At 38.1% G+C, this 12,143-nt stretch overlaps 1 protein-coding gene across 1 annotated transcript in view; it reads left to right on the plus strand.

Moving 5' to 3' along the window:
* Positions 1–11,905, plus strand: part of APH1B (aph-1 homolog B, gamma-secretase subunit) — a 29,269-nt gene extending 17,364 nt beyond the window's left edge. The window contains exon 6 of the mRNA XM_004469623.3: positions 8,427–11,905. Coding sequence (XP_004469680.1) covers positions 8,427–8,594 — 168 coding nt within the window. The 3' untranslated portion in view covers positions 8,595–11,905. The remainder of the gene's footprint in view (positions 1–8,426) is intronic.
* The last annotated feature ends 238 nt before the right edge of the window (positions 11,906–12,143 follow it).

A 12,143-nucleotide genomic window follows, 5' to 3' on the forward strand; every position in this document is an offset into this window, starting at 1 on the left:
CTGGTTACATCTTCACAACCCAAAAGTAATAATTTTAGGCATTACAGTGTACAATTCTGTGGTGGTAAGTACTTCCACAATGCTGTGCCACCATCAGTCTTCATCCATTACTAAAACTTTTCCATCACCCCAAACAGAAGCTTTGTACCAGATGAGCAATAACCTCCTATTCCCCACCCTTACCCCTACCCCTGGTAAATTGTATTATAATTTTTTATTATGAATTTGCATATTTGAATTATTTCATAAGTGAGATATTATTTGTCTTCATTTGTCTTATTTCACTCAACGTGATGTCTTCAAAGTTCATCCATGTTGTAACGTGTATCAGATCTCCATTCCTTTTTAGAGCTGTGTAATATTCCATTGTGTATATATTTACACTACATTTTGTTTCTCCATATATCTGTTAATGGACATTTGGGTTGGTTGTTTCCACCTTTTGGCATTTGTGAATAATGTTGCTATGAATATCGGTGTGAAAATAATCTGTTTGAGTCCCTGCTTTCAATTATTTTGAGTGTATACCTAGAAGTGAGATTTCCAGGTCATATGATAATTCTATACGTAACTTTCTGAGGAACTGACAGTTTTCCACAGTAGCACCAATCTACATTCCCACCAACACTGTGCAAGGGTTCTTATTTCTCTACACCCCCTCCAACACTTATTTTCCTTTAAAAAAAAAAATACATAGAAGTCATTCTAATGGATGTTAAATGGTATCTCATTACTGTTTTGATTTAAATTTCCCTGATGGTTAATTATGTTGAGTGTCTTTTCATGTGTTTGTTTATCTTCTTTGGAGAAATGTCTGTTCAATTCCTTTGCCTGTTTTTTAAATTGTCTTTTAGTTGTTGAGTTGTAGAAGTTCTTTATATATTCTGGATATTAAACCCTTATCAGATATGTGGTTTCCAAATATCTTCTCTCATTTCTGTAGGTTGTCTTTTTGCTTTCTTGATAACATCCTTGGATGCATCAAAGTTTTAAATTTGGTGAAGTCCAATTTATCTATTAATTTTTTCTTTTGTTGCTCTTTCTGTAGATAGCATGCCTAATACAAGATCCTGAAGATGAAGTTTTAGTTCTTATATTTAGGTCTTTACTATATTTTGAGTTAATTTTTGTATATGGTATAAGGTGGGGATCCAATTTCATTATTTTGCACATGGTTATCCAGTTTTCCTAGCACCATTGAAGAGACTATTCTTTTTCCATTGACTGGACTTGGTACCCTTGTCAAAAATCTATTGGCTATAGATTTAACGGTTTATTTCTGAACTCTAAATTCTATTCCATAGGTCTATATATCTGTCCATGTGCTAGTACCATGATATTTTGATTACTGTAGCTTTGAACCGCGGGGTTTGAACCGCGGACCTCCCATGTGGTAGGTAGACGCCCTATCCATTGGGCCAAGTCCACTTCCCTGTAGTAAGTTTTAAAAGAAGCAAGTGTGAGTCCTCCAACTTCATATTTATTTTTCAAGATGGTTTTTGCTCTTCAAGGCTCCTTACCCTTCCATATGATTTTTTTTATTAGAGAAGTTATAGGCTTACAGAAAAATCATGCATAAAATATAGATTTGCCATATACCATATTATTATTAACACCTTGAACTACTGTGGTGCATTTGTTGCAATTCATGAAAGAACATTTTTATAATTGTATTATTAACTAGAGTCCATTGTTTACAATAGGATTCACAGTTTGTGTCATATGGTCCTATGTTTGTTGTTTTAAGTTTTTATTCTAGTAACATATATCTAACCTAACATGTCTCCCTTTTAACCACATTCACATATAATTGAATATAATTCAGTGCTGTTAATTATGTTCACAATTTTGTATTACCATCATTACCACTCTTTACTGAAACTTTATGATCAACCCAAATAGAAATTCTGTCTAATTTAAGCATTAACTCCTCATTCCCTACCCTTATCCTGTCCTCTGGTAACCTATATTCTAGATTTTGGCTCTGTGAGTTTGCTTATTCTAATTGTTTCAAGTCAGTGAGAGCACACAATATTTGTCCTTTTCTGTCTTCTTTCACTCAACATGGTGTCTTCAAGTTTTATTTATATTGTTGCATATTTCAGGACTTTGTTTCTTTTTATGGCTGAGTAATATTCCATTGTATATATACGCCGTATTTTGTTTATCCGTTCTTCTGTTGATGGATGCTTGGGTTGCCTCCATCTTTTGGCAATTGTGAATAATGTCTCTATGAATATCAGAGTGCAAATATCTGTTCAAGTTCCTGTTTTTAGTTCTTGTGGGTAGAAGTGGGATTGTTGGGTCATATGGGAATTCTGTACTTAACTTTCTGCTGTTTTCTGCAGCAGCTGCACCATTTTGAATTTTGAATTCCTACCAACAGTGAGCGATTTCCTATTTCTCTCTCTCTCTTTTTTTAAAGATGTTACCTTTTATTTATTTATTTACTTATTCCCCTCCCCAGCCCTGCTGTTTTTGCTGTCTGTGTCCATTTGCTGGGTGATCTTCTGTATCTATTTCTCTTTTTTGTCTTCTCGTCTTTCTCCTCTAGGATTCACTGGGATTCGATCCTGGGGACCTCTGATGAGGAGAGAGATTCCCTGTCAATTGCCCATCTCAGTTCCTGATCTCTGCTATGCTTCACCTTGACTCTCCCCTTCGTCTCTCTTTTTTTGGGTCGTCATCTTGCTGCATGACTCATTTGCACAGGCACTGGCTCGCCTGCAGGCACACTTTCTCTTCTTTTTTACCAAGAGGCCCCAGGGATCGGACCTGGGTCCTCCATGTGGTAGTGGAGGCCTTATCGCTTGAGCCACATCTGCTTCCCCCCTATTTCTCTTCATCCTTTCCAACACTTATTTGTTTTTTTGGTTTGCTTTTTTAAATAGTAGCCCTTCTAGTGGGTATGAAATGGTATCTCATTTTGGTTTTTGCTTGCATTTCCCTAACAGTGATGTTGAACATCTTTTCATGTGCTTTTTGGCCATTTGTATATCTTCTTTGGAGAAATGTCTATTCAAGTTTTTTTTCCCCATTTTTAGAAAAAATTTATTTATTTCTCTCCCCTTCCCCCCAGTTGTCTGCTCTCTGTGTCCATTCGCTGTGTGTTCTTCTCTGTGTTCTTCTGAGCAGCACCAGGAATCTGTTTTTCTTTTGGTTGCGTCATCTTGTTTTGTCAGCTCTCCGTGTGTGCGGTGCCTTTCTTGGGCAGGCTGCACTTTCTTTCACGCTGGGCGGCTCTCCTTACGGGGTGCACTCCTTGTGCGTGGGGTTCCCCTACACGGGGGACACCCCTGTGTGGCAGGGCACTCCTTGAGCGCATCAGCACTGTGCATGGACCAGCTCCACACGGGTCAAGGAGGCCCGGGGTTTGAACCACGGACCTCCCATGTGGTAGGCAGACACCCTATCCATTGGGCCAAGTCCACTTCCCTCCCATTTTTAAATCGAGTTGTACTTTTTATTGTTAAGTTGTAGAATTACTTTAGTCTAGACATTAAACCCTTATTGGATATGTAGTTTACAAATATTTTCTCCTAGTAAGTAGGTTGCCTTTTCATTTTTTTGACAGTCCTTTGATGCACAAAAGTTTTTTAAAAAATTTTGATGTGATCCCATTTACTTATTTATTCATTTTGTTGCTTGTGCTTTGTTATAAAGTCTATGAAAGCATTGTCTAACACAAGGTCCAGAGATGCTTCCCTATGTTTTCTTCTAGGAGTTTTATAGTTCTGGTTCTTGTATTTAGGTCTTTGATCCATTTTGAGTTGATTTTTGTATATGGTATGAGATAAGGTTCCACCTTCATTCCTTTGCACATTGACATCCATTTTTCCCAACACCATTTGTTGAAGAGACTCACTTTTCCCACTGAGTAGACTTGGCACCCATATCAAAGATCAGTTGGCCATAAATGTGAAGGTTGTATTCTGAACTCTCAATTCAATTCCATTGGTCTATGTATCTGTCCTTGTGCCAATGCCATGCTATTTTGATTACCATGGCTTTGTAATAAGTTTTAAGATTGCGACGTGTGAGTCCTCCAACTTTGTTCTTCTTTTTCAAGATGGATTTGGCTATTTGGGGGCCCCTTGCCCTTTGATATAAATTTGATAGGTTGGCTTAACTTTTCTATTTCGGCACATAAGCCTGTTGGAAGTTTAATTGAGATTGTGTTGAATCAGTAAATTACTTTGAGTAGAGCTGACATCTTAACAATTAGTCTTCCAACCCATGGACACAGAATGTCTTCCTATTTATTCAGGTCTTTTTCTTTTAGCAATGTCTTGTAGTTTTCTGTGTAAAAGTCCCTTACATCCTTTGTTAGATTTATTCCTAGATACTTCATTCTTTTAGTTACTAACAAATATTTTTCTTGGTTTCCTTTTCAGATTTTTCATAGTAGTATATAGAAACACCACTGATTTTTGCATGTTGATCTTGTATTCTGCAACATTGCTGAATTTGTTTCTGAGCTCAAGTAGCTTTGTTGTGGCTTTTTTAGTATTTTCTTCTTGTAGGATCATGTCCTCTGCAGATAGGGAAAGTTTTATTCTTCTTTCCCAATTTGCATGCCTTTTATTTCTGTTTCTTGCCTAATTTCTTTGGCTAGAATTTCCAGGACAATGCTGATAATAGTAGTGAGAGTGGGCATCCTTGTCTTGTTCTTGACCTCAGCAGGAAGGCTTTCAGTCTTTCATCATTTAGTATAATGTTAGCTGTGGGTTTTTCATAGATGCCCTTTATCATATTGATGAAGTTTCTTTCTGTTCCTACTTTTCTGAGAGTTTTTACCAAAAAGGGGTGCTGAATTTTGTCAAATGTCTTTTCTGTGATAATTGTGATGAGTGTGTGTTTTTTTCCTTTGATTTATTAATGTGATGTATTATAGTGATAGAGTTTCTTATGTTGAACCACGCTTCCATTCCTAGGATAAGTCCCACTTGATGATGGTGTAAAGTTCTTTAATGTGCTATTGGAGTTGGTTTGCTAGTAGTTTGCTGAAGATTTTTGTGTCTATGTTTATAAGGAATATTGGTCTTGTATTCTGCCAATATTCTTGTATTTTTTTGGTAATATCTTTATCTGGCTTTAGGTGATGCTGGTCTCATAGAATGAGTTAGAAGTATTCACTCCTCTTCAAATTTTTGGAAGTGTTTGAGCAGGATTAGTGTTAATTCTTCTTGGAGTGTTTGGTAAAATTCACCAGTGAAGCCATCTGGTTCTGGGCTTTTATTTGTTTTGAGGTTCTTGATTACTGATTCAATAGCTGTAGCATCTAAAACAAATACCATATAATGGGTTGGTTTAACACCAGAAATTTATTGGCTCAATTTCAGAGTCTAGTAGGCTTGCTTCCTACCAGGGTTGGTTTTCTCTGGCTGGCCCAGCAATCTTTGGGGTTCCTTGGCTTTTGTCACAGAGCAGTGCATATAACGGTGGCTTCTCTTTTCTTTTTTGGCTTCCATTAACCTCTAGCTTCTGATTCTTCTCTGTGTCTTCTCTTCCCTTGCCAATTTCCTTTGCTTAGAAGGACTTGAGCCCTGTTGGATTAAGGGCCACTTTTTTTCAGTTTGGGCACTTTCTTAACAATTAACATTTTTAAAGGTCCTCTAAAAACATGGTTCACACCCACAGGACTGGAGGTTGGGATCTGAGCGTGCTTTTTTGTGGGACATGATCCAGTCCCTAACAGTGTGTGCATCTAGGAATTTGTCTATTTCATGTAGGTTACCTAATTTGTTGGCATAAAATTTATAGTATCCTCTAATAATCCTTTTTATTTCTATGGGGTCAGTAGAAATATCCCCCTATCATTTCTGATTGTAGTTATTTGCATTCTTTCTCTTTTTGTCAGTCTAGCTACAGGTTTATCAGTTTATTGAGCTTTTCAGAAAAAAACACTTTTGGTTTCATTGATTCACTCTATCGGGGTTTTTTTTTTTTTTTCTCATTCATTTTTCTCCACACTAATCTTTATTTCATTCCTTCGGCTCACTTTGGTTTTGTTTGCTCTTCTTTTTTCTAGTTTTTCCAGGTGTGAGGTTAAGTCACTGATCTGAAATCTTCTATTTTAATGTAAGCATTTAGAGCTATATATTTCCCTCTGAGCACTGCCTTTACTGCATCCCTTAAGTTTTGGTACGCTGTGTTTTTGTTTTCATTCACCTCAAGATATTTCTTAATTTACCTTGTGACTACTTCTTTGACCTATCGGTTGTTTAAGAGTGTACTATTTATGAAAGTAGTAAGTGTTCAAGGAGCACAAAATATAGAACCTACTCTCAAAGAAAATAGATGGATAGATAGAATGGTATGGCAAATATGGCAAAATGTTATAAGTTGGTGCATAGGGGTGCTTGTTTTTGTTTTTTCAGGATGGACCAGGAACAGAACCTGGGATCTCTCATGTAGGAGGCAGGCACTTAACTGCTTGAGCCATATCTGCTCTCCATATTATTCTTTCTTTTTTTAAAAAAGATTTATTTTATTTATTTTTCTCTCCTTCCCCTCCACCCCCAGTTGTCTATTCTCTGTGTCCATTTGCTGCGTGTTCTTTGTCTGCTTCTGTTGTTGTCAGCGGCATGGGAATCTGTGCCTCTCTTTCTTGCATCATCTTGCTGTGTCAGCTCTCCGTGTGTGCGGCACCATTCCTGGGCATGCTGCACTTTCTTTCACGCTGGGTGGCTCTCCTTGTGGGGCACACTCCTTGCGCGTGGGGCTCCCCTCCGTGGTGGACACCCCTGCGTGGCAGGGCACTCCTTGTGTGCATCAGCACTGGGCGTGGGCCAGCTCCACACGGGTCAGGGAGGCCCGGGGTTTGAACTGCGGACCTCCCATGTGGTAGATGGATGCCCTATCCACTGGGCCAAGTCTGCTTCCCCATATTATTCTTAACATGTTCCCTTTGGACTTACTTCTACCCATCACTCCAAGATTGGTCTTTCCCCAAATCTTTTAAGTTTATTCTTCCTGAAGTCTTTTTCAGTTTATTAAATGGCACCACCATTTACCTGAAGTCAGAAACATGGGAGCCATTCTTGACTTCTCCCTTCTTATTCAGTCCATCAGCAAGTCTGTCAGTTCATATCTTCCACTCTTTCCATTTCCAACTATTCTTGCAAGTCATCATTTTGTACTCTCCTTATCTAGTACAATATCTAACTAGACTCCCTGTTTTCACCATAGCCTCCTTTAATCCATTCTCTAGAATTTTAAAAATTGAAATCAGGTCATTTAGCTCCCTTACCTAAAACCCTTCTATGACCCCCCATTGCTCTCAGGATGAAATCTACACTCCTTACCTTGACCTACAACACATTTTTTTAGTTGGCACCTGTCTCCCCTTCTGACCTCGTTTACTGCTTCCTCTGTTACTAATGCATCCTTTTTTTTTTTCTTTATTTTTAAAGACGTTTTAGATTACAGAAAAGTTACATCGAAAGTATAAGGGATTCCCATATACCCCCTCCCCCTCCCACATCTTCCCCTATTAATAACAACTTAACACTAGTGTGGTATATTTGTTACAACTGATGAATAAACACTGAAGCATTGCTACTAACCATGGTCTACAGCTTACATTATGGTTTACACTCAGTTCCAGTACCCTAAAAATGCCCTATGTTCCACCTATTATTCCCTCCCCCTTCCCTCAGAATCTCCTAATATTGACTTCCCAGGTTGCCAGTTACCCTGAGCTCTTTTACTGCCTTTGTTCATCTTTCTCCTCCTCTGTCAGCTTAAATGCTACTTCCTTAGGACCTTCCTTAACCATCCTAAGTAGATCACTTTATACTTACCTAGAAATCCTAGCATTTGCCACATTTTGTAATTATTGATTTGTTTCCCTGTTAATTAGCTGCCTGCCTTATTAACACACATGCTCCATTAGGGTAGAAGCTTTGGTTTTCACTACTGCATTCCCAACATCCCAGTACCTGGTACACAGCTGGCATTCCATCAATATTTTTTTTAATGAATAAACTTTTAGAGATCACAGCACCTGTGCAGATGGAAAAAGAGATGTTATTTCTTCATGTCTCCTTGAATACTAAGCCTATATCCCATTATCAAAGTAACTTTCTTGCAAATTCTAGGAGCCAATTTAATTAGCACAGAAATGAATTTAAACCAGGGCCCAGGTTAAGGAGCCTGTGTCCTCTACTGGGTATTCCTTTAGGTTCTGGCTTCTTATTACGTTTGAGAGTTGCCATTTGAGTACAGCCAAGCACGGGCCCTAGGGGGCAGTGTGTATTAACTACATTAGTTCTGTGGGTCCTTTGGGATCCTCTTGCTCCTCAGCACATGACATACATCATGTTTGGTGAAACAGACCCCAGCTATCAAAAATATACCATGTTTTGCTACATTTTTAATACGTTTGCTATCATTACACAAATTGATTTATTTTTCCTTTGCAGACCTTCCTAAGTCCTTATTATATAATAAGTCTGTTGTCCGCATATGTAATCTTGGTGCTTATGGGCATCTGGGCATTCTTCGTTGCTGGAGGCACCTGCCGAAGACTGAAACTCTGCCTGCTCTGCCAAGACAAGGACTTCCTCCTCTTCAACCAGCGCTCCAGATAACCTCTGGGATCAGCACCTCCCAAGCAGCAGCCTGTGTCTTTAGAGAAAGCACAACTGTGCCTTTTTCTTAGAATTCCTTTTCCTGGTGGAAATATCTAAATATGAGTCCCACTCGTGTGGCTTTCATGCAACAGCTACTCGAAGGCATAAGTCAGCTGGGGCAATGGGGGAAGGGGGACAATCCTGGCTGTACATTAGAATCACCTGGAGGGGGGATGGGCAGAGATAGTTCTGATTTCTGGGCTGGTTAAGATAGTTCTGATTTCTGGGCTGGGATAGTTCTGATTTCTGGGCTCTAGCTTTAATTGGTCTGGGCATTTGAATTTTTAAAAAGCTTCCCAAGTGATTCCCGTATGCAGCCAGGCTGCGAATCACTGGTATCTATGAATGGTAACCTCCTGAGAACATCATAAATAAATTTGAATCAGATGCTTAGCTCTCTCCTAACTCAGGCTAAGCAAGTAACTACCTTTAGGTCAAATCATGGTTAGCCTTTGTCTTTTTAAGTTCTGAAGTCACAGAAGACTAAAGGGCTATCATCTCTGTGTTCTTTTTTCATGTGTGTCACTAGCACCATGTTTGTGAGAACGTGGTCAGCTGAGCATCTGCACTGGATAATAAATTGCACTGATTCCCTATGATAATTTAGCCAGAAGAAGATATAGATTAATAAACTATTCTCTTGTGAGGCTTTTCCCATTTTGGTATTGCTTTTGTGACATTGCATTGTTTTGGAGCATAGATTCAGTTTCTTTAAAAACAATTTCTTCTTGACTTCCTGGGAAGCTAATACAAAATCAAGAATTTTTGTCCAACTTCTAGAAGTCTTTCCTCCATTAGATGTTTTTCACGGGCTTTGCTGTAGGCCATCTGCTACAGAGTTTGACCCCTGAGTGCTAGTTACTGGGCCTAGAGGAAGGAGAGCACATCCTTTTATCTCTGGGCAGCTGTGCCAGGGAGCTGAATCTTGTGTCCTGGGACAGGTTTCATTGGAGCTGGTGAGAGTTTAACAAAAAGCATGCCCAAAACAAGCCAATAGATTGATTGTGGCACTTTTCTTTTCCTCCTGTGATACTAAACAGCATTTTCCCCAAAAATGTAGTAATGTAATATTTCTTACTTTCCTAATACATGTTTTATATAATACATATAATCTTTAGATCTATTTAACTTTTCTTGTTAGCACATACAGCATTCTCTTTATGGGAGTCCCCAGATTGTTTATTCAGCTTCCAAACAACCCTCTTGATCTCCTTTATAAAGAAGAAATGCCAGTGAATTGTGCCTGTGCTAGTAGAAGTAGTTCTCAGTGTTTGGCTTTCAGGGAGCTGATAGTCTGAAATTAAAACTACCTACACACTAAAGTGATACATCAGTGAATCTTGTATGTGCAGTAGAACATCCAAAATAGGTGCAGCAATGAGAGGGCTCCAAAGTGACATGGCAGGTGGACGAATTTGGTAATATTTTGGTGGGGAGATTATGAAAATTTTTAAAAACAGAAATGTGTCCAGTTTTTGTGCTGACCACATGTCTTGCCAGGGACCAGAACCTTACGTGTGAAAAAGACCTTTATCAATGAACTGTCTCCTCCTCCATGTTTAAATTATTAGACTATCTCAGTCTAGAGATTCAAGAGGAGTAGGGCTTCTAAGGAAGGTTGTGAAAAGTCCTATAAACATTTAGTTGTTCCTCTAAAGTTTACCTCAGCATTAATGCCAGTGTGTCTGCTGAAGTTTGTAATTTTCCAGCTTTATGCGAAATTTTCCTTAAATAGTCACGGACCCGGAGACTGAAGAGTGAAGTTTACTGTTCAGAGTCAAGGGACGTAAGATACCCATTGAAGTGGTATTTATTCTTAATGGAAGGTAGTGATCTTGATAAATAGAAAAAGAAAAGGTATAGTTGGTTATTGCTGTTGACTTACAGATCTCTTAAATGGATAGTCTAATAAAGTATTTGATTTGCAAAGTGTAGAAAATCTAAGTATTATTCATGTAACTGAGCTCCACAGCTGCCCTTTTTATATTCATAGTTTAAGAAGCAAGGATATTGCCAAATCTCATTTATAAAAACTTCTCAGGTAAGAAGAAAATTTTCTTTGATGGCGAGACTGTTGTTTTAGTTCTGGAAATTATTTGATAAACCTTGATTACATATGAATAAAGGAACTTTGTAATGCTAATTTCTCTTAGAATGTGAGTAATTGCCATAGTCAGTTCAGGCACTATTGTTTCAAGTAGCCTCTGCCAAGGAAGCCCAGAAGGAGGTATAAGACTATTGCTGGTATGTATTGACATGTTGCTGCTGTTAATGATAATGTTTGTTGTTATTTGCATTTATTATCCATAATGAGCTTTCTGAATCCTGATAGCAGTGTTTAGAGAAGAAGAGGAGGTGTTGATCTTGGGTGCTTTCCTTCAGGTAGGATTTTCTCAGTTTGGAGAGAAATGTGGTTATAATTAAAGTTGACCTTGGAATTGTGAATATTGTTGCAGTGCTTGACTTTTTTGCCATATCTATAAATGATAGAGATTTATTTTGTTGCTGTCTAATAAAAGCTGTATTTATCTTTAACTCATTAGAATTAGTAGGAGTAACTGGAAAAGTTTTATTACCTCTATCCTGGCCTCCTGATTGGAAGTAGCATCTCTTTTAGATCTTCTTAATGAAAACATAGTTGAAGGGAATAAGTGATGATATCTGCAGACTGCATAAAAAATGGCTTTTGCTCCCAACTTGAATATTTTTATTCTCAAGGTTTTCTTATCCATAGATTAATGCAGCATAAGTAGTGGTTACAGAAGCTACTCTTGAATACACTCGCCTTGACCTAGCCCCAAGTCAAGGATTAGCAGCTGCCAGCATGAGCCCGAGAGGTCCACCAAGGTCTTGCTGGCCAGCCAGCAAGGGTGCCGTGGAATAGCTCCTTGAGAGTGCTGGCTTTTTGTTAGCTACATTTTTTTCTGGGCCTCACATTCCTGACTCCAGGCAGACAAGGGAGATGTCACAGCAAAACAATTTTAAAGTGCTTTGCTTAGAGTATTTTGTTAATGATTGCACTGTTTATATTCTCATTTAATAAAAGGCTTCATTTCATTCTATTAGATTTTATTTTATTTATTTTTTAAAGTGCCGACATTCTGTTAGATTTTAGAAGTGGATACTATCTCTATGAATAATATGGAACATTTCATATGTTATACTATTATGTCATATATACTTGCAATATCAGACCTTGCATTCAATACATGCCGTAGAATCTTTCCAGACATGTATTTTTCAGTGAATAATAAAAACATTGTTTGGCACTACTGTTTCCCATACTCTTCTTTGAAATAGTGTATCTGTTACTACAATTTTTGTCTCATAGAACTTGTTTGTACATTCTTTTCTTTGTAATGACTGATCAGTTCTGAGACATCTTTCAAAGAGAAAGCCTTTCATATCTGACTGAAAATTCATAAGGCCTATTTTATTTATATGTGTTCGAAGACAGTTTGGTGCAGAGAAGTTCTTTGAGGCATCTTCAACTAAGCAGAAGAGAAT

Source organism: Dasypus novemcinctus, chromosome 3 (genome assembly GCF_030445035.2).
Source record: "Dasypus novemcinctus isolate mDasNov1 chromosome 3, mDasNov1.1.hap2, whole genome shotgun sequence".
NCBI lineage: Eukaryota > Metazoa > Chordata > Mammalia > Cingulata > Dasypodidae > Dasypus > Dasypus novemcinctus.